The sequence below is a fragment of the Neomonachus schauinslandi genome, chromosome 10 (genome assembly GCF_002201575.2).
Source record: "Neomonachus schauinslandi chromosome 10, ASM220157v2, whole genome shotgun sequence".
Lineage (NCBI taxonomy): Eukaryota > Metazoa > Chordata > Mammalia > Carnivora > Phocidae > Neomonachus > Neomonachus schauinslandi.
In genome coordinates, this window is record NC_058412.1 from 31,054,041 (window position 1) to 31,076,924 (window position 22,884).

The 22,884-nt window shown below is 39.8% G+C and overlaps 1 protein-coding gene across 2 annotated transcripts in view; it reads left to right on the plus strand.

The window, feature by feature from the left end:
• The first annotated feature begins 3,198 nt into the window (after positions 1-3,198).
• ARHGEF33 (Rho guanine nucleotide exchange factor 33) overlaps positions 3,199-22,884 on the plus strand; it is a 47,226-nt gene continuing 27,540 nt past the window's right edge. For both annotated transcript variants that reach the window (XM_021697642.2, XM_044918845.1), the window contains exons 1-7: positions 3,199-3,223; positions 5,196-5,245; positions 12,583-12,747; positions 13,297-13,418; positions 14,356-14,498; positions 17,144-17,203; positions 18,298-18,522. In XM_021697642.2, coding sequence (XP_021553317.2) covers positions 3,199-3,223; positions 5,196-5,245; positions 12,583-12,747; positions 13,297-13,418; positions 14,356-14,498; positions 17,144-17,203; positions 18,298-18,522 — 790 coding nt within the window. The remainder of the gene's footprint in view (positions 3,224-5,195; positions 5,246-12,582; positions 12,748-13,296; positions 13,419-14,355; positions 14,499-17,143; positions 17,204-18,297; positions 18,523-22,884) is intronic.

Sequence of the window (22,884 nt, forward strand, 5' to 3'; positions counted from 1 at the left end):
TCAGATTGTTTCAATTAGTTGTAGATTAGATAACTAAATCCCTAGGTAATAATTATCCATAAAAACATGACTTTACATATTTCAAGATTTCTTTTCCCCCTAAGCAGTAACAGACGTCACTTCTTTTTTTTTTTTTTAAAGATTTTATTTATTTATTTGAGACAGAGAGAATGAGAGACAGAGAGCATGAGAGGGAGGAGGGTCAGAGGGAGAAGCAGACTCCCTGCCGAGCGGGGAGCCCGATGCGGGACTCGATCCCGGGACTCCAGGATCATGACCTGAGCCGAAGGCAGTCGCTTAACCAACTGAGCCACCCAGGCGCCCCCAGACGTCACTTCTAACAGTAATTTTCCAAAGCTTCGTGGCATAGGGCAGGTCATTTCTCTTCCCCTCCCTAGGCCTCAGTTGCTTCACCTATAAATGAAGAAGCTGGATGAAGTAATTTTCTCATGGCCTTTGGCTCTAACATTCCGTGATTTAATTTACATACATCATAGAATCCATTAGATATCAAACAAGTGAACAATTGCTAAGGAGAAGAAAGTTTTCATCTGAGTAATACTTACATCAGCTGTACAAGACATTCAGATAGGGTGCCTGGGTGGCTCAGTTGGTTAAGCGACTGCTTTCGGCTCAGGTCATGATCCTGGAGTCCCTGGATCAAGTCCCGCATCGGGCTCCCTGCTCGGCAGGGAGCCTGCTTCTCCCTCTGACCCTCCCCCCTCTCATGTGCTCTTTCTCTCTCATTCTCTCTGTCTCAAATAAATAAATAAAATGTTTAAAAAAAAAAAAGACATTCAGATAACTAAAGAAGATGCCCCACCTTGATGTAACTTTCATGTTCACATGAAAAATGTACAAGATTTCAAAGACTGTATAGCCTTGACTATCTTGATATCCCTCATTTATAATTAAATAGCTGTTGAACATTGCTTTTTCATTCATGTTAACACTTCTGCCCCTGCCAACTTATTATTTTGCTTTACAGACCTCAATATATGAATGAAAAGGGTTTTTTTTTTAAGATTTATTTATTTGTTTGAGAGAGAGAACGTGAGAGCATGAGAGGGAGGGGCAGAGGGAGAGGGAGAGAGAATCTCAAGCAGACTACGTGCTGAGCATGGAGCTGACCTGGGGCTCCATCTCATGACCCTGAGATCATGACCTGAGTTGAAACCAAGAGTTGGATGTTTAACTGATTGCACCACCCAGGCACCCCTGAATGAAAAGTTTTAATTCTACTTTCTTGAGGTGTAACTTGTAGAGAATAAAATGCACCCAATGAAAACATACATTTTTATGAGTTTTGACAAATGTATGCACCTATATAACCACCACCACAGTTAAGCAATAGAACATTTCTATCACCCTAAAAAGTTCCCTGTGCCTCTTCCTAGTTAAGCCCCACCTCCTATCCTAGGTAATTACTGATCTGCATTTTGTCACTATAGGTTAGATATGTCCTTTCTAGAGCAATGAACACATTTTTTTTAAAGATTTTATTTATTTATTTGAGACAGACAGAATGAGAGAGAGAGAGCACATGAGAGGGGGGAGGGTCAGAGGGAGAAGCAGGCTCCCCGCCGAGCAGGGAGCCCGATGTGGGACTCGATCCCGGGACTCCAGGATCATGACCTGAGCCGAAGGCAGTCGCTTAACCAACTGAGCCACCCAGGCGCCCAATGAACACATTTTTGACTTGTATTTTCTCAATCTTGGATAGAGTTAATATATTTTGATAGTTTCAATCAGGTTTCTCAGTTGCACACAACAGAAAAGAGCTCTGGCTGATTTCAGCAGCAAAGGAGTTTGCTGAAAGGATGTGGGCAGCTCATAGAATTGCTGGGAGACTGCTCTCGCTCTGCCATTCCCTCTGCTTGTGCTCTTCTGTCTCTGTCAAATAAATAAATAAAATCTTAAAAAAAAAAAGAATTGCTGGGAGACTGGAGAACAAGACTGGGATTATGCAGCCAGCAACAATGCCCCAAATCATAGAGTACAGCTCTTCTGGTGAGGAAAGCACCACAAGCAGCACTTGGAGTTACCTCAACTCTATACCAGATCATGGTCACCTCCACCACCCTTGCTTCCACTGATGTTTTGAGAACTCCGTTTCTTAAAAAGAACAAAGTACATTCAGTATATCTGTCCTAGGAAATCCTTCTGTAACTGCCAGTATCAACTGGAGTGAGTAAATCTGAGTGGCATATCCTAGGTCATGTGGCCTTCATGCCTAAGCTGCAAGAGAGGCTAGGAGAACCTGCCACTTTCAGCCTCTAGAGCAAGAGGCTTAACCAAACTTCATAAGATGGGAGGATTCCCCCATCATTGGAAAGGGTTAAAATTCTAGATGGTCAAAAAGAGGGCCAATGTCCACAACACTGATGGTTATGTTTGTTTGTTAGATTGCATTCTGAACATGCGGCTTCATGTCTGAAGACCACTACAACCAGGCCACATTTGGTAACACCTCCTGTGTGTACAGTGGTCTACCAGATGCCAAAAGTGGGAACGAGGTCATCAGGGCATTTACTGTGTAATAAAATAGAAACCGATGTATTGGCCTTCATACTTGCTTAAGATTTTTCTTCTTAAGATGATCTCCCTAAAATATAACCTGTTAATAAAATTAATGGGCCTAAAGTAATTAATTTGATCCAAAAAAGAATGTAATATTAAAAACTGCCATAATTTTAAGTCATGAATTTCATATTTATTTACAAAATACCTTTAACTTTTATTTATTTTTTATTTATTTGTTTGAGAGAGAGAATGAGAGAGAGAGAGAGAGAGCATATGAGAGGGGGGAGGGTCAGAGGGAGAAGCAGACTCCCCGCTGAGCAGGGAGCCTGACAGAGGACTCGATCCCGGGACTCCAGGATCATGACCTAAGCCAAAGGCAGTCGCTTAACCAACTGAGCCACCCAGGCGCCCTACCTTTAACCTTTAAACTAAATATTAATTTGATATTTTTACTCTTCTGAAATTACACAAACCTTAAGTTGTCTCTAATAGCTCTGTTCATTCAATTATTTTAAGTTAACACATAAAGTAAGTCCAGTTATTTCACCAGTTTTACCTGCTATCCCTTATTCTTGATTTCAATTGCCAGGTCCAGAGAAGAAGGGGTGGCCTGATCCAGGGACAATGAGGATGTAATGTTGAAGAATCAGCTGGAGGAAAGAAGCAACAGGCACCATGGAAAAGACCAAAACAAAGCAAGGTTAGACTTTTTCCTGTGTCTTGCTTTAGATCTCGGGATTTAAGAAATGTAGGTTTCAGTCTTCTCTTCCATTGTATCAAAACATGAGAATATGTCACCTTGACTATTCTCATCTCCTTATCATCATATAATGACCATGAAGAGCACAGACTTGGTGCTGGAGAAACAGAAAATGCTATATGTATAATTTGGTCTGAGTAGTTATCTTATTTTTCTTAGCAATAACTTTAGGACTTGCTTCAGAACAACCTGCTGAATAAGGCCAAGATACAGATTCAACTAATAAACATCCAACATCTTCTAGAAACATAAGTGCTCTCTCTTTTCATCTTTACCATATCGAATCAACCATATAGAAATAGTTCTGTTATCACCTCCAATTTACAGATAAGAAACATTCATAGAGGAGTCAGGCTACAATCACAAAATGTCAAAGTTTGATCTGGGAGCCTGGTTTCTGTTCTCATGTTCTGGTTCTTGCCATGATACCAGGCTGTTGGGACACAGTATAAAATGGGCTAAGTAATCTTTACCTAAGCTTGTGTGAGGAGCTTTGGAGGTCAAACCACCTGGATTTTATAGGAACAGCCTTCTGTCTGTGTAAGTTCTAGGCTGAGGTCATGTATTATTTATGAACTTAATACACTGAGGCTGGTTCCTCTAAGGAAGGGTTTTCTATACCAGTATGTCTTAAGAGAACAGTATACATATCCACACAACCAAATATTTGCAACTGGTGCTTTCATCTATAAGCTGCTTGATTCATATGACGTGACACAATGGAAATACAACTAAGTGGATGAGCAATGAGCTGCATGTTTTACATGGCTTGTCCTGTCTTCATGGCCAACCAGTGTGGTTCTGAAAAGTACTAAGCCAACCTTTTCTCCTCCCCAGTTTGTAAGTGGTTTTTATAACCTACTACTTCCTTTGTATTTGCCCTGTGTTTCACAGTCTCTAGTGTTGCCAATATTCTTTTCTTTCTGCCTGCATCCTTCCCAGAATCTTTCCATTGACAATTCCCTTTACTGACCCTCTTGCCCAGGAACACAGTAAGATTACCTTAGCTGATCTGGGCAGTGACAGGAGGGGAGAGGCTAGAAGTTTGGCAAGGACATTTTATGCAGGCTTCCTGAAAACAACAGAGTGACAACTGGACAGGTGTCTGGTGTGGCCTTCCTGAGTATAAAACTACCCCCTCAAGTAAACTCCTGTCAGCCCCAAGAACATGAGGGAAACCCTTCACGGGTATTCCCTTCTGGTTGATTAATGATCACTAATCATTCAGTTTGGTTGAGAAACTTCCTCACTGTGGTAGAACATGTTTTGTTTTTTTTTTAAAGATTTATTTATTTATTTGAGAGAGTGAGAATGAGAGAGAGAGTACATGACGGGGGGAGGGTCAGAGGGAGAAGCAGGCTCCTCGCCGAGCAGGGAGCCCGATGCGGGACTCGATCCAGGGACTCCAGGATCATGACCTGAGCCGAAGGCAGTTGCTTAACCAACTGAGCCACCCAGGCGCCCTCTCAAGAAAATTCTTTTTTTTTTTAAAGATTTTATTTATTTATTTGAGAGAGAGAATGAGAGAGAGAGAGCACATGAGAGGGGGGAGGGTCAGATGGAGAAGCAGACCCCCCGCAGAGCAGGGAACCCGATGCGGGACTCGATCCCGGGACTCCAGGATCATGACCTGAGCCGAAGGCAGTCGCCTAACCGACTGAGCCACCCAGGCGCCCCTGTTTTGTTTTGTTTTTTACTACAAGAGTTGTATCGGGTAGATATGATTAGCTTATTAGGATGTGAATATAGAAACCACTCACACCAGCTTATGTTTTGTTCTTGTATCACTGGTTTCTTGCCATGCAGCCAGGGTCCTGTGAGCCCTATGAGTCCCCTTATTCCCTGCGTGTGTGTGAAGAGGATAGGGACAGAACGAGTCACGTTCATTGAACAAAGCTCTTTCTTCCTACAGGAGAGAATGAACATATGCCGATGAATAACCCTTCCACACAGATTTACCAGGTAAAGACAATTAGATTGTTTTGAACACTCCTGTGTGTGATGGTGATGACTGCCGCTTACATATAAAGTTTTCTAGCACTCACAAGTGCCTACACATCCGTTATTGCGTTTGTGCCCTTACCAGGACCATGAGGTAGACAGGGCAGAGAGTGCCGCTCACGTTGCACCTTCGAGAAGGCTGTTCAGTGAAGGACAGCTTATCCAGGTTCTAAATTACAGCACGACCACTCCCACATCCACTCCAGTTTCCTTGCGTGTCGCCATCATTACTCTGGCCATGACACAGTGCGATGCCATCTCCATGAGAGAGGAGGAGAGAGCAAGCTCTGTTTTTCTTGGTCTACTATTTCAGCAGGGAGAATTGAGAATTGAAAGCAGGTTAACATTGCAGATGTTCACATAGGGTGATCGGAAAAAATGTTAAGCTCCCTTTAAACAATGGAAATAATTTAATTTCCAAGGAAGATAAAAATTCTGCAAAACATTTTATAATATGTTTGCAACAGGGGTCACTTGGGGCTGCTTTCACTTTCTACACAGTATTTATTTGGTGTCTGTCTTTTAAATGTAAATTTAAAGTAAAATTCTGTCCTTAAAAATCATGGATGTTTTATTCTGATGTAATTTGTAATATAAAAGAAGCTTGGGCTAGGAAACTCCATGCTCCTCTCTAGAGTTAAGGCACTGTTACCTGGAATGCAGGAGAGGGAAGAAGAACTAGCAGGGCTTGGTGGGGGCTGGGAGAAAGGGTGATTTCAAAGTTGGCTGTAAAGTTTTAAGCGTTGGTAAGGATAAAGAGTGGTTTTCTGAAAAGAGCAATAGGAATCCAGAAGAGTGGAGAGTTTTAGGGGAAACGTTATTTAGATTTGTTGAGTTTAAGTGACAGTAAAGTGCAAATAACAGCTAGTGCCCAGAAATCTCATGCAAGAGATCATTGCTGTGGGCCAATCAGGGCGAGCCAACACAGGATTATGAAAACATTTTTGTAGTCGTGCTGCTCCTAGACCAAGACCAGCAGTGGGAAGGGGTAGAAGAAACAGCTTCATTTCAATTTACTACGTATTTATTGAGCAGTTACTATGTGTAAAATCAACTGCTTGGTCTAATAAGAAATAAAACAGATGCAACAGGCATTTGCTATTGATTTTTAAGTGCCCGCCACCTGGAAAACATATACAATAATTAGCTCAAACAGGCTGTTGGAAGGATTACAACAGAGGCATTGATGTGGCGGAGGGATGAATGAATATTGGCTGAAAGATTTGAACCAGGCATTTAAGGACAGATTGGTCATTTGGTAAGTGGATATGGGGAAGAGTGTTTCAAGCAGGGGGACCAGCTTGAACAAAGACCTGGAAGCAGGAGTGAGTCTTCACTCAGTGCTGATTTGATGCCTCATTTGTCCACGACCTCCAAATGCCTTCCCTGCCCACCTCCCCTCTGTTCACATCTGACCTGTGTAGGGCATTGGAATGACTGTGAGTATGTCTTTAAACTTAGGTATGATTTAAAGTCTATTATAGATTTTATGTAGGTCACTCCCTGAATGTTGGCTAAATATAGCGGCAGTGGGAGGGGGTGGCCTCATTCTCTTACTGTATCACAAATCCAAGTACATCTGTTCGCAGTGGAACAAATGAAACAGATGAAGCAGTGGAAGCGAAGTTGGTCTATATGACCTCTGTGACAATGTGGTTATAACCCCATCCTTGTTTTAAAAGAATGCTTCCTAAACCCCAGTCTGTTTACTCCAAGCAACATTTAACCAAAAGAAGATGAGGAGAAGTAAAGAAAGAAGAAGAGGAAGAGGAAGGAGGGAAGCAGGGAGAGGTTAACTATAATAGAACACAATCCATACCAAAAATGGAGAGCAAAATATGAAATTTGAAGCAAAATATGATGTTTTAGCCATTTTCTATCTACTTTATTTTCTTGATAAACCCCCATCCCTACCTGAAATTACATTAAATATTATCTTGTTTATTTACTTTTTTAAATTGTCTGTTTCCTTCTCTAGAGTGTAAGCTCCAAGGGCAGGGATTTAGTACATTTTGCTCTCTGTTGTATCCTCAGCATAAAGTACAGTGCCTGGAATATAATACATATTCAATAAATATTAGTTGAATGAATGAATGAATATCTGCCAGATGTGTATATTGCTTTGAGCCAAGAGATCTGATGCAGTCACTTAGTCTGGTGTCAAATGATGTTTGGAAAATTGTCTGGTTCTTCTTTGGGACAAAAAAGAAGAGATTCTTACTTCATACATTAATCAAAATAAACTCAAAAATGGATTAAAGGGCTAGAAATTAAAAAATCAAACTATAAAATTTAGAATTAGTGAATATTTATCTTGTCTCTGGATGTGAAATGTCTAAGTAAAAAAGCACTGGAAGAAATCACAAAGGAAAGGGCTAGAGATTTCACCCACATCACAACAATTAAAAAATTTCCCAACGTAAATATATTTTCAACCAATTCAAAGGCAAATAAAAACATGGGAAAATTCTTACAAAAAAATACAAGGGTTTAATGATACATAAATAGTTAATACAAGTCAGTAAAAAAAGAAACTTGAGACCTCAGTAGAGTATGGGCAAAGGATACAGATAATTTACCAAAGTAGAATTACAGATAGCTAATAAGTAGGAGAGAAGATAAGGCTTTTGAAGCTTATGACAATCTGATTAGTGAATAATAAAATAATTAATAATATTTAGTTCTGATGAGTGTGTGTAAATTGGAAACTTTTACAAAAATTCTTAAACTACAGTAAAAGTGTTAAAATGTTCATAACCCTAATCAGCTCCCTGCTCTTTAGATGGATTTGACCTCCTTGGTGAGTAAGGTACATTGACCCAAATCAGATCATGGCAGCCAACAGGAGAATGAGCACTACCATCTCCCAGTTCATTCCAGTATTATTATCAGAACCGGTGAATCTGTGTGGATACACTGATTGCTCCTTAGCTCATATTCCCTTTTATTTGAATCCAACTCTATTCCAATTTTCTCTCATCCTTTGTTCACTGTACATAGGCCTCTGAGATTTCACCCAATCTCTTCTCCAGAGTCAGACTGTGTTGCTGCAGACTGACTACTTCCTTTTGCACATGGATTTTTAAAATAAGATTCCATTAACGTGAGAAGTGGGGGTGGGGTCCCGCAATCAAGGCCACAGATGTGGTAACTGCACCATTTGGTCCTAGCCCAACTCTCGCCTAATGATGTGAATGCCAACTGTGTTTCTGGCTCACCTGTAACATGTAAACATTGCAGCCTCCTCCATTTATATTACTTATGTTTTATATATTTGTCCAAGACATGTTTTTCTAAATACACTAATTTAGCCCTTTGAGTCAAATATTACCCAAGGTCCTTAAACTCATAGTAATTTCATATTTAGGAATTTATCCTAAGGAAATAATCTGAAATACATACCAAGCTTTAAATAAAAAGCATTATATGTCAGCATTATTTATAATGTTGAAAAATTACAAACAACATAAATTTCCAAGAAAACTGAATGGGTGGATAAACTGGCATATCCATAGGATGGAATATTGAGTAACCATTAAAAATAGACACAGAGAAAAAAAATCGAAGGCTATAGGAAAGGGTTTATAACAGTGTTTGGCAGAAAAGGCAGGGGGTAGGGTCAAAATATATCCATAGTATGATTTCAAACATATAAATGTATGCATTTATATCCATAGAACAAAACAGAAGGAAATGCGGTTGTATTAAAATAAGGAGATGTGAAGTGTTTTTTTTTTCTTTTTTCTTTTTCTCTGGAATGAAAATAATTTAAGAAAACGAGTTATGTGCCAAAAGGACCCCTAACTGAAAAACTATGGGAACCAGTCCTACAGCAATAGGTTTCATCATTAAAATTGCCATTGAAAGTTTTCTACGATTTGTAAGTCCCGTTTGAGCCTCAGTCTCTTATTGCCCTTAAGGAATATTTTCCAACCTCAGAGAAATTAATTCTACTAGGCCAGTGGTGCATCCAGGAAGCGATAAGATAAATTTCTGGCACACCATGCTTCATAGCAGTTTCAGCAGTGGCCTGTAAGAATGACATTAAGGGTCAACTTCTGCAGGGAGTGTAGAGGAGTAGATTTGCGAAATTTACTCTTGACTATTCAAACGACTTGCTGCCCACTTTTTGTTTTAAATTATCATATTTCTGGGGATTACTAAAAAGGCCTAAAATGAAGACGATGAAAACTGGCAGAAAGACCATGTTTCTTCTGTACAAACCCTGGTTTGGGGGAAAACCAAAGCAATTACATTGGCATCGTTGCCATCATGTGCTGCTTCTTACAGCCTGTAGTCAGGTGTTGTAGGAATTTGGCCTGCCTTATGGAGCTTTCTCAAATCTTGACATTTATGACTTAGCAGGGATCTCAAGGCCCAGGCCCAGTCCCCTGAGTTGGCCTCAGAATAGACTTTGACCTTGATAATGGAACAGAATGAAGGACAAATCTGTGTGAAAAACAAGTTGGAACAACTTGCATAATTTATGAAAATTTAGTTTGAGGGAACTTTGGTGGAAAATGATGGGAAGACACTGATTAAAATTCACCTTGAGAAAAGTTAAGAAGCCAAGAAAGTAAAGAAAATTGAGAAACAGAAATTAAGACCAGGAAATAGGAAGAATTCGGACTCCTCTCCCCTATTTCTTTGAGCCTAAGATGCCCTCTGTGGTACCCTAGGCTTCGAAGTACAAGTCTTCCCTGAACCTGCCTCCGGTGGGAGCCCGCCTTCAGCGGCAGGATGGAGGGATCATAACCTCTCTAGAGCAGCTTCATGAAAAAATCAACGAGATGAGGAACGTGTTCAACTCGCTGGAGAACAAGGTAGACACCCATTTCTAATCCTTGGGGTGGGCTGTGGGCTGTCAAATGAGAGAGCTGAAGAGAGAGCAGAGAGAAGATGTTAAGTCCATGTCCTCAGGATATTTTTTATTCACAAGGAATGGCAGTTGGTACTGGAAAACCAGTCGGTAGCAGCTAAAGATACTGAACCCCATGCTATCTTCAAAGCAACATGTTCGAAGCAATTATGCTCACATATGGCATCCCCTCCCTGGCTGATCAGTGGATGTAAAGCTGTTTATCAGGCAGTAGTGTTACTTTGATGGTAGGTACCAGGAAATGGGCTCATGGCTTAAAATGGTTTCAAAATTCCCAAAGTCCCTATATAACCTGGCTATTAGGGAAAACTCAATTTTTTTTTTTTTTTTTTGAGAGCTGGGGTTCTACAGGCCAGGAAAAGTCCTTTCCCCTAGGATCCTACTGCTGTCTTTTGGTTCCTGGGAAAAACTCCACACATCTAGTGAGCAGTGATAATGAAACCTATTTCTGTTGGATAATGGTTCCCTTTTTTTTTCAAACAGGAAACCTGAGTTTACAGGTTTCCAGAGTACCTGAATGAACGTCAGGTTTCCTTCCTTCAATTTTAAAACTTGCACAGATTTTGCTTTGGTATTATATTGTTGTCGATTTTGTTTATTTTGTTCACTGAAGATGAATTTATGTAATGACAACTACCAGATCAAAAGTAATTGACCTGGTGATTTAAGCCATTACGATGACTAGGTTAGGACATGTGCTAAAATCCATCACAAAGATTAATTAACATTAAAAATGATTGGAGTGAAATACAGACTGCTCATGGTGTTTCTCAGGCTTCTAGCCCTGAACACTTGGCAGGTCCTGCTTTTTTCCTCAGAATGATCTCTTTGGTTCCTCTTATTTCTCCCTATTCCCGGCCCTTGAAAGAAACCTTTGAGGCACAGTGAACCACAAAACCCCATATTTTAAAAATGTGGTGTAGGAAACCAAGTCATTTTTTTTTTTTTATAATTCTCATTGTATTCTCTTTTTTTTTAAGATTTTATTTATTTATTTGCGAGAGAGAATGAGAGACAGAGAGCACGAGAGGGAGGAGGGTGAGAGGGAGAAGCAGACTCCCCGCTGAGCAGGGAGCCCGATGCGGGACTCGATCCCAGGACTCCAGGATCATGACCTGAGCCGAAGGCAGTCGCTTAACCGACTGAGCCACCCAGGCGCCCGAAACCAAGTCATTTTATAGTGGGAGGTGTCGTTGTGAGTTGGAGTCATTTTGGATGACCAGATTCTGAAAATGTTTAGAAGTACACATTTGAAGGAATTTTGTTAATTTTGTTAAAAGTTCTGCTTTAAAGAGAGAACTGGGGCTAAGAGTTCCTCTCTTTAGCAGAGGGTACGATCATGAATTTCAAGAAAGTGTTATTATCTGGTTGTACTATTATTGTATTATTATTTGTTCAATAAAAAAAAACCCCTGAACTTTAGAAGCGCTCTATTTTCTCCATATTTCTGTTTGTGCTCAATTTTTTGATGTGCCACTGAAAGGGGGAGAAGAATTAAAATCTCTTGAACACCTTCTATGAACCAAGCATGCACTGTGGCAGGAAACTTGCCTATCTGTGTTCATTTAATTCTCCAGACAGCCCTGTGACATGGGTGTCACAGTAGTTATTTTACGCAGGAGGAGACTGCTACAAAGAGGTTAACCAGCTTGCCTGAGGTCTGACTTCTCATAGGAGAGAGCTAGGGTTCGTACCCTATCGGACTCCAAAATTGATACTTTTTTCATGGTGTGGAAGTTGACAACAGAAGTCCAATGTGTGCACTCCTACACTACCAGGCTTGACTCTTGAAGATAATTCAACATCACTATCAACAGTGTGCTGAGCTCCTAACATTGTAGCTATTTCCTGCCACTCAAATGCAAATGCCATTTTCTCCTTTTCCATGACATCATCCAACATCCATATATATATATATGAATCCTGTTCCCTTTCAAAGAAATTCTCAGATATGCTTAGTTATTACTCTTTTTATCATTTAATTTTTAAGGGAAAAATAATTGAATTTCTTCATCTTTTATAACACCAGGGATAATATGACCCATCCTTTCTTTCATGGGATTCAAAGAGTTACTGGATCAAGATTGTCTTTCACAAGCATATGTTGGTTTTCAAGTAAATCTCATTTTAAGCAAAGGTGTTAGAATAAACATAGCTCACAGGAAGACCTGTCAACCTAATTGTTTGCTTGCTTGTCACTATCGAGCTTCGGCATGTGCTATATAAAAAAGACCCTTTTTTCCCTAAAAGAATGGGACCAAGGTTGCCTTATGTTGTCTAAACTTTAGTCTACCAGTATATGAGGTCTGTAGATTTTCAGGAGCTTGGTTTCTCAAACAAAATGAAAATTCAAGGGGCCAGTGGCAGTATTTATAGTAGTTTATAGCAAATTGAATTCATTCTTGGTGATTATCTTTAGTTGCAGGCCTTGGCCTCTGAACTCAAAACTGGTTTCACGGAAGCAATGCAAGAACTGTCAAGAATTCAACATGGAGAATATGCTTTGGAAGAGAAGGTTAAGAGCTGCCGATGTTCCATGGAAGAAAAAGTTACCGAGATGAAGAATTCGTTAAACTATTTCAAGGTAGGCTCCTTTTCTTTCTTTCTTTTTTTTTTTTTTAAGATTTTATTTATTTATTTGAGAGAGAGAATGAGATAGAGAAAGAGAGAATGAGAGGGGGGAGGGTCAGAAGGAGAAGCAGACTCCCTGCTAAGCAGGGAGCCCAATGCGGGACTCGATGCTGGGACTCCAGGATCATGACCTGAGCCGAAGGCAGTCGCTTAACCAACTGAGCCACCCAGGCGCCCCCTAGGCTCCTTTTCTACTCCCCTGCTAAACAGAGGGGTTCTTGATCTTAGCCACAGAAGTAGAAAACACCTTTTCATGTAGCAGTCAAATAAAAGAATTTTCCCTCTGGCCCATTTGCTAATTATCACGAAAAAAAAATCTATTTCATGTTTTTCTTTCTTGGATCTCTGTGTTAAAATTACAGACTGCAATAGAAATAAGATGTTCATTTCTCATTCATTCATTCAACAAATGTATACTAAAAGCTTACTGTATACTAGATATCATCTTATATCCTTTCACCCCTTTTACCAGATTCATTATGTATCAATTCCTATTTTTCAGGAAGAGCTGAGCAATGCCATGGCAATGATTCAGGCCATCACTTCCAAGCAAGAAGAAATGCAACAGAAAATTGAACAGCTTCAGCAGGAAAAGCGAAGGGAATCTCGAAAGGTTAAAGCCAAGTGAGTGTCTTACACAAAATTAGCCAACGGCAAACCCATAAGCAGAGGTTTGGATACTTACACCGAGAACACCTTCCCCCCATCGGCAGATAGATAACTGGCTACATACTGCTGGAATCTGTGGGTCAGCATGTGATGGAAGTTATAGAATCATAAAAATCGGTTACATTTAAAAATGGATGGTAATAATTACACGGAAAATGCACTCAGTACAATAGGAAGTGAAATGAAAATGATATAAGATGACATGTAGAATTTTATTTCAACTGTAAAAACATGTAAAATAAAAACTAGAAAGATATATTTTAAAATGGTGATTGTTGTGTTAATATAGTGGGGTCACTCATGATTTTCTTTTTTAATTAGTTTTCTAAAATTTCTCTAATGCTACTACTAGTTTACTTCCACCACTGAAAATACATTTATGTTAGTATCTCAACCAGGTTGAGTCAATTAAGTTTCACCATTAAACATATGTAATCATTATTGTTATAGGTTTTTAAATTATCAAATTTAAAATAGAAATATGGCAATAATATTTGTGTGACTCCAAAGAATGGCTTGTTGTTTGTAGTTGAAGACCTGCTGCTTCCTGGTACCTTTGTGTTGCTTTGTTAAGTGAATGTAAATCACCCCAAGCAAATTGTCATCACTGCAAACTCTGTACAGATCCTGATGACAAGGAAGCCAGGAACAGAAAAACAAAAATATAGGTATTACCATTAGGATGTGATTTGTACGTATTTGAAATTTTTTCTCCAGTTTTGGCAATGAATTAAGTTGAGCCCTAAGAATTGCTAGTATCTAACTATTTTTAATTTACAAAAACAGCACTTTTTTGGTTCAACCTAATGTTTCAGAATTTTTCTTGAATCATTCTGAACTGATTCTCTTCTTAACCCATCAGACATTAAGACCCTTTGTTTTTCTTCCCCAGGAAAACTCAAAAAGAAGAACATGGCTCACAGGCTGGGCCTGCTCAAGCACAAGGAAGTCCTTTCCGTTCAATCAATATCCCTGAGCCTGTTCTTCCAAGTGAAGACTTTACAAACCTCTTGCCTTCTCAGGCCTATGAAAAAGGTACAGTTTGCAAACCATATTGAATTAACCAAGCCTTTCCCCTTGATTCCTAGAGCTTAAGTAATATTGAGAATGGGTTTATGTCTTCCATCCTTACAGGAAAATGATGTATTGCTCAGAATTTTTCCTCCTATAATTGGAATTTATAAGAATCCAGAGAGAGGATCCTGGGGTGCCTGGGTGGCTCAGTCAGTTAAGCATCTGCCTTCAGCTCAGGTCATGATCCCAGGGTCCTGGGATGGGGCCCCACATCGGGCTCTCTGCTCAGCAGGGAGCCTGCTTCTCCCTCTCCCTCTACCTGCAGCTCCCTTTGCTTATACTCTCTCTCTGTGTCAAATAAATAAATAAAATCTTAAAAAAAAAAAAAAGAGAATCCAGGGGATCCTAAGAGACCAGGAGAATCTGCCCAATTTTAAAAGATTTTCTTTTTTGGGAAAATACTTATCTGGGTTTTCTAAATTTCAAATACTAACCCTAGGAGAAAAATGTTAAAAAAAAATTATCCACTCTAATAACTCGTTTTCTCTTCCACATTACTGCTCACGCCTTGTCTCTCTGCATAGACATTTTAAACATAGGCGTATTCTTACCAGAAAATTGTGTGTTCTGCGCTTTTTTCAGTGAGGTTTCACTGATCAGAGAAAATCATATCTGCCTTAACTGGCAGGCAGTGACGTCAGTGGTGTGCCCCTCTTTCTCTGGGTAACCAGAGCTGGTGCTGTCTGTGGGCTCGGGTCACTAGCCACACCCCTGATCTGAGGGATGAGACAGCAGATGCTAGAAAACTGTCCCTGGGCAGTGCTGATGAAACTGGCTTTCCATCCAGTTACATCCATCTGTAACCATGTCTGGTTACACGTTTGCTACATCTGTGTATGCTCAGCAATGTCTAGCAAAGTACCTATGCTGGAGAGTGACATTAATGTTAGTTAGAGTAATTGTCCTTTTTTTTTTTTTTAAATTTTTTTGGGTCACATATAGAAAGTCTCCAAAAGAGGCTCAAGGACTTCTCAACCAATTGGAAGCTCCTCTGGGGCAGAGCTGGTGGTTTTCTACCCTTCTGCCTTAAGGCACCATATATTCCTAGACGATAAATGTGTTTTGAATCACTAAATTTAAAAATCTAAATCAGATGGCTTTTAAATCGGTATAACTTCAAAGTATGGATCTGCTTTTTTTCTTTGTAGTTTTTTTTTACCCCCTTGAGTAGTTACTTTAGAGACTGATAGGTGCAGCCTGGGAAAACTCACTGATCCATCTGGGGACTGAGTGGGTTCATCACAGGTGGTTCTATTTTCTTTGCTCCATGTCATGATGAACAGAACATAAAAGGATGGTCTTACTAGGAAAGAATACAGGATGGCCTTGGAAAGTAGAGGTCAGATCAGTGCCAGGTCTGGGGAAGTTGAACATTTTCACAAGATAAAAGATTAAAAATTATATTTGCAAAGTGCTCAGATGGAGTTCAATGAGCTGTGTGGTGGCAACCTCCCTCCTTCCCTGTTATAATAGACGTGGCTTATATAATACAGTTCGTTCAACCGAGTCACTGCAGAATTTGGGAACAATGTGCCATAATAAGACATTTTGGATATGATTGATGGTAGGTTAGTTGAAACGCAGGATCTAAGGGCCAGACTTTAGAAAGGGTTGGCTTACCCACTGTTAATTATAAAATGGTGCAATCGTTGCTTATTGCTCCCAAATTCAGTAGCTTACAATAATAAACATTCATTATGTTATAGCTTCTCTGAGTCAGAAATCTGTGGGTGCCTCTGGCTCAAGGTCTTTCGGGAGATTGCAGTTAAGGTGTTGACTGTCCCACTATGCGTTTGTCTTTCCTGCTATCTATCCATCACCCCAGACGCTGACTTAGATGGCGGGAGACAGTAATGAACAAAACAACAAACATTCCTGCCCTCATGGAAGCAGACAACGAACAAGATAGATAAAATATGTAGTACGTTAGTGATAGGGAGAAAAATAAGGAAACACAGGTGTAATTTTAGAGAGGGTGCCAGGTAAAACCTGAAGGAAGTGAGGATGTGAGCTTATGCATTCGGAAGGGAAGAAAGGAACAGCCCATGCCAAGGTCCTAGCGGGAACATCACTGAGATGTTCATTCAAGTTGGAGCGGGAGCAGGGGGGCTAAAGCAGAGGGAACAAGAGGGACAACAGGAGACGAAGTTTTCAGAAAAGAAGGAAACAGGAGGGGCAGGAGGGGGCAGATATTTTACGGCTTTATGGTCATTATAAAGCCTTTGGCTTTTACGCTGACCTGGGAAGCCATTGGAGGGCTGAGCAGAGGAGTGACAGGGTCTGACTTACATTTGAACAGCATCATTCTGGCTCCTCTCACCCTCACCATCATAGTTAGACAATAATTTAGCTCTTATTGTGTACAGTTTACACATATTAACTGATTTAATTCTTGTGGTAGTCTAGGAGGTAAGCGCCACTTATTATATATTCTTACAAATGGGAAAATAGTGCTTGCCACTATATTGAAATTTTATTTTATTTTTGGCTCTTCTGTCTCCCTCAGTAAGCTGTCAACAGTGAGTCTGTCCCCAGTGTCTGGCTCATAGAAGGTGTCAGCCCCTGTTAGTGGAGTGAATACTGACTGAAAGCTTTCCTTTCTCTAGCCCAAGAATCCAGATCCATGCATGTAGCAGACAGTAATGTGAAGGGGATGATGGGTCCTGGTAAGTAGCTCTGTGTTTAGTTCTCTTCTCTTCTAGCAACTCTACCTTTTCCCTGCTTCCACCTTCCCTGCTTCTAGGCCCTCGGTCCCAAACCAGGCTTGAAAGAACTCAGGCAAGGTAAAGCACTGTGGTTACTAAGACCCCAAGATGTGTAATAGAGTAAGTCAGTGACTCAGTTAAACCAAGGAGAGAGAAGGGAAGGGGTGGAGATATTTAAGACAAAGCCAGTATTCTTGGTTCTTTCTGGCTCACATCAATTGGTTCTTTCTGGCTCATGTCAATTACTGAAATAATATTTGCTGAGAAACTCACAGGTATACGTAGCATAAGTTTTCTATGGACACAGTTTATAGTTCATTTAACTTAAAAGTTATTTACTTAATAGACAACCCACCAGTATTTTTTAAATTATTTCATCTTCCCTTCCCTCCATTCCTTCCTCCTTTTTGCAACTTACCATTATTGCGGCCAAGGAAAACAAATTCCAAAAGAAAACATTGTTTTGGGCGCCTGGGTGGCTCAGTTGGTTAAGCGACTGCCTTCGGCTCAGGTCATGATCCTGGAGTCCCGGGATCGAGTCCCGCATCTGGCTCCCTGCTCGGTGGGGAGTCTGCTTCTCCCTCTGACCCTCCCCCCTCTCATGCTCTCTGTCTCTCACTCTCTCTCTCTCAAATAAATAAATAAAAAAAAAATCTTTAAAAAAAAAACAAAACAAACAAACAAACAAAAAAACAAAAAAAAACACATTGTTTTGGCATCTTTCTTCCTCTGTACTTTTTCCCCTGGTGTGCTTGCCTAAAAGGAAGGAGATACAGGGAGTCAATGCATACTTACTACAAATTAATTATATTATTTTATAATTTTATTTTTTTTAAACGCCTTATTTAGTAGCGACTACATACAAAGAGTAGAGGATGTATAGGCCAGAAACAGAGGTGATCCTTTGCAAGTGTAGACACTTTTAATCTTCAGTTGATTTATTTAATCCTCGAGGGACAGTTTGTACCCAAACAGGGGCATAATATTTCAGAGTTAATAACAAATATAATTTTTTTTTAAAAAGTCAAATCTTGACGGCAGGTGTTATTTTTCAGGAATGAACCCAACAACTCCAGAAGCAGAAGAAAACCTTAAGTCTTGCCTCTCGGCTGATATCCAGCCCAAGAGCCATCTCTCATCTGGTGTGTGGAGGCAGCCTAAGGATGGTAAAGAATGGGGCGAGGAGTATGTCACGAAAGACCACCCAGATAAACTCAAGGACGCTGGCCAGGGCAGACACAGCTCCCTGGAAAATGTTTTATGTGAAACCTCTTTAGCTGGTAAGTCCCAAGGGAAAATACAGGCTGAAATTTTGAAGAACAGGAAACCTACAGGCTAGAATCCTTGCAATATAGGTTCAGGGGACATATGAGACCACCTGCTCTCTGGTTTCCTTTTCTGATGAAGGCTAAAGCCTATAGAGATGAGGGGACTCACCTGAGGTCACATGGCCAGCTTGGGACCAGCACCTCAATTCTGGGTATCCATGACATTTAGTAATGCAGTGCTTTGGGGGAAAGAAAGGGATAAAGTTGGTGGGGAAGAGGGCAGCATTTTGTGAACTATGTAGTTAGTGATGCGAAATCTTCAAAAAAATGTGCGTCTTAGATCAGTAGTCTGCCACCAAGATATCAAACACTGCAACAGGGTCCGTCCTCCCTCCCTCCTTCCTCCTTCCCTCCTTTTTCCCTTCCTTCCTCTCCTTTGTGTCACAAATTGCTATTCCACACTTACTATATGTCGCATAACGGCATTTCCCTCCAACCACTTTGTGGAAGGCAGTTTTTAAAAATTAATTTTTACTATCAAACACATGAAAAATTAAATAGTACTAAAAGGTTTATTATGAAGAAAAGAGCAACCACTTTAAATTGTCTGCACAGTTTCTTGTGGTACTTGCTTCCATGTTTTAAAACAAGTTTATGCTGCTGTTTTGTTTTTTTTAATCAGTACTTTACTGGGGGATAATTTACGTACAGCAAAGTTAACAAAGCTTAAGTTTAAGCTCATTGACTTTTTATGTATGTATAGTCCCTTGTGATCACTACCTGCATCAAGATATACAATATTTCTGTTACCCCAGAGAGTCCTCTCATGCACCTTACCACCTGAAGAACCACTATTCTGACTTCTGTCACTGTAAATTAGTTTCCTCCGTTCCTGAACTTCATACAGAGGGAATAATACAATGTGTACTCTTTTGAGTCAGGCTTCTTTCTCTCAATATAATGTGCTGTGTGTAATTCATTCAGTAGTTCATTCCTTTTTTCAGTCATTGAATAAATTTACCACAATTTGCTTATCTGTTCTCCTGTTGATGGACATTTGGCTTGTTACCAGTTTAGGGCTATTATAAGCAAAACTGATATGAATATTCTTGAATGAGTCTTTTTTGGATGTCTGCCCTCATTACTCTTGGATGTACACGTAGGAGTAGTATCTCTAGATTAGGGGAGAGGATTATGCTAAACTTTGAAAGAAAACATCAAACAGTTTTCCAAAGTGATTGGGACGTTTTATACTCCATCCAGGAATGTCTGCGAGTTCTGGTTGCTTCACATCCTTCCCAATGTTTAGTATGGTTAGTCTTTTTAATTTTAGCCATTCTCATGGCGGGGGGGGGTGTACTGGTATTGTAGTTTTAATTTGCACTTGCCTGATGACTAATGATGTTGAGCATCTTTTCATGTGCTTATTAGTTATTTGTACACCTTCTTTTATGAAGTGCCTGTTTAAGTCCTTTGTCCAACTTTTAAAGTGCATTATCTTCTTATTATCAATTAGTAGAATTTAATATATTTCGGATATGAGTTATTAGATATATGTGTGGAGAATATTTTATTCCAGTATGTGGCTTGCCTTTTCATATTCTTAATAGTCTTTTGATGAATAGATGTTCTTAATTTTGGTGAAGTTAATCAATTTTAAACTTTTTATATAGATTGTGACTTATGAGTCCTTCCAAGAGATCTTTGCCTATCCCAAAGTTGTGGAGATACTCTAGTATGTTTTCTTCTAAAATCTTTATAGCTTTAGCTTTCACATTTAGATCTATTACTTACCTTTTTTTTTAGATTTTTTTAAGTAAACTCTATGCCCAATGTGGGGCTCCAACTCATGACCCCAAGATCTAGAGCTGCATGCTCTACAGATTGAGTCAGCCAGGAGCTCCAATCTATTACTTACCTTGACTAGATTTTGATGAATGGTGTGAGGAAGGAGTCCAGGTTCATTTTTTTCCCATACGGCTGTCCAGTTGCTTCAGCACCATTTATTGAAAATATCTTTCTTTCCATATTGAATTGTGCAAAGAACGTCAGGTGATTCACATATTGGTGGTTCTAATTCTAGACTCTGTATTCTTTTTATTCCAATTAGCATAGAATTTACAACTTGGCAGTATTTAGTGTTCCAATCAAAGAACATGGTTTATGTCTCCCTTTATATAGGTCTTCTTCAATTTTTCTTAGCAATGTAATGGAAAATCTCTCATTTACATGCTTCTTCTTCTCCCCTCTCCACCTGCCAAAGCCTTTGCCCTAGAGTCCTCTGTCATCCTATTCCATTCTGGCCCATTGCACCGCTGCTATCCTGGGACTTCCCACTCTTCTTAGGAATTCCTTTCATAGTTCGCCTACGTTAGATTCCCTTTTGTTTGTTTTTATCTTGTGTGCCTGTTGGTTTCTTGATTTACTCCTTGTTTGATGGAACCCATCGTCCAGTAGCTTCCACGTGCTTTGGTGATAATTTAGGTGAATATAAAATAATTTTCCCTCATCATTTTGAAGCAATTGTTTCATTGTCCTCTAGTTTCTAATGTTACTTTTGGAAAGTCCAATACCATTTTTTTTTTTTTAAGATTTATTTATTTATTTATTTGAGAGAGAATGAGAGACAGAGAGCATGAGAGGGAAGAGGGTCAGAGGGAGAAGCAGACCCCCCGCCGAGCAGGGAGCCCGATGCGGGACTCGATCCAGGGACTCCAGGATCATGACCTGAGCCGAAGGCAGTCGCTTAACCAACTGAGCCACCCAGGCGCCCAGTCCAATACCATTCTGATCCCCAGTCCTTTGTATGTTACCTGAGTGTTCTCTCTGGTAACTTTTAGGATCTTCTCTTTACCTGTGATGTGCTAATGTGTCACAGTGTTGTGAGAGTCTTCTTCATTAATTATGCTGAGCACAGTGGGCCCTTTCCTCTAGAAATGTGTCTCCTGGTATTTTTTTTTTCTATTATTAATTTGATAATATCCTCTCATCCATTTTCTTTCTTTTCTCTGAAATTTCTACCAATTTGATATTGGGTCTCCTGGATTGATCTCCACTACCATCATTTCCTAGTCTCTTTTTCTTCAAAATGTCTCCTTCTTGTTTTGTGGGGGGAGTGGGGAAGAAGGCAGGAGATCTCCTTGACTTTATCTGCCACCCTTTTATCTTTGAAAAAATGCCAAAAATTCCTCCTCCTCCTCCTTCTTTTTCTTCTTTTTTTTTTCTTTTTGGAGTGTTCTCTTTTCTTAAAAAAAAAAATAGCATCCTGTAACTATTAAATGGCCGGAATGTTTTTCTCATATATCTTTGAGGATATTAATCATAGGATTTTCTAAAAAGATTTACTTATTTATTTTTTTATATATAGAGAGAATGTGTGAGCAACTGGACAGCCTGTGGAAAGACCTGGAGAGAGAAAGAGTCCTTTTTTTTTTTAAACATTTTATTTATTTATTTGACAGAGAGAGACACAGCAAGAGTGGGAACACAAGCAGGGGGAATGGAGAGGGAGAAGCAGGCTTCCCACTGAGCAGAGAGCCCGATGCGGGGCTCCATCTCAGGACCCTGAGATCATGACCTGAGCCGAAGGCAGACGCTTAACGACTGAGCCACCCAGGCCCCGAGAGAAAGAGTCCTTAAGCAGACTCCCCGCTGAGCAGGGAGCCCAATGCAGGGCTCTATCCCAGGACCAGATCATGACCTGACCTGAAATCCAGAATCAGTGCTTCACCGGGGTGCCTGGGTGGCTCAGTCAGTTAAGCATCTGCCTTCGGCTCAGGTCATGATCCCTGGGATGGAGGCCCACATTGGGCTCCCTGCTCAATGGGGAGCCTACTTCTCCCTGTCCTTCTGCCTGCCACTCTCCCTGCTTGTGCTCTCTCTCCCTGTGTCAAATAAATACATAAAGTATTAAAAAAAAAGTCAGTGCTTCACCAATTGAGCCACCCAGGAGCCCCTTAATTATAGGATTTTTAAAAAAGTTTTGTTTCTGCATTGTCTTTTTTTTATTAATGTAAAATTGACACATAATGTTATATTAGTTTCAGATGTATAACATAATGATTTGATATTTGTATATATTGTGAAATGATCACCACAATAAGTCTAGTTAACATCATCGCCATACATAGCTACAATTTTTTTTCTTTGAGGAGAACTTTTATGTCTACTCTTCTAGCAACTTTCAATTATGCGAAATAATATTATTAACCATGCTGTACATTACATCCCCTGCATTGTCTCTATTTATTCAAAATGTGTATATACCTTTTTCTTCTCTTTATTTTATGATGTCAGGTTGATTCAAATGTCTGAGGATCCTTAGCTGATATATATATATATATATATATATATATATATATATATATATATATA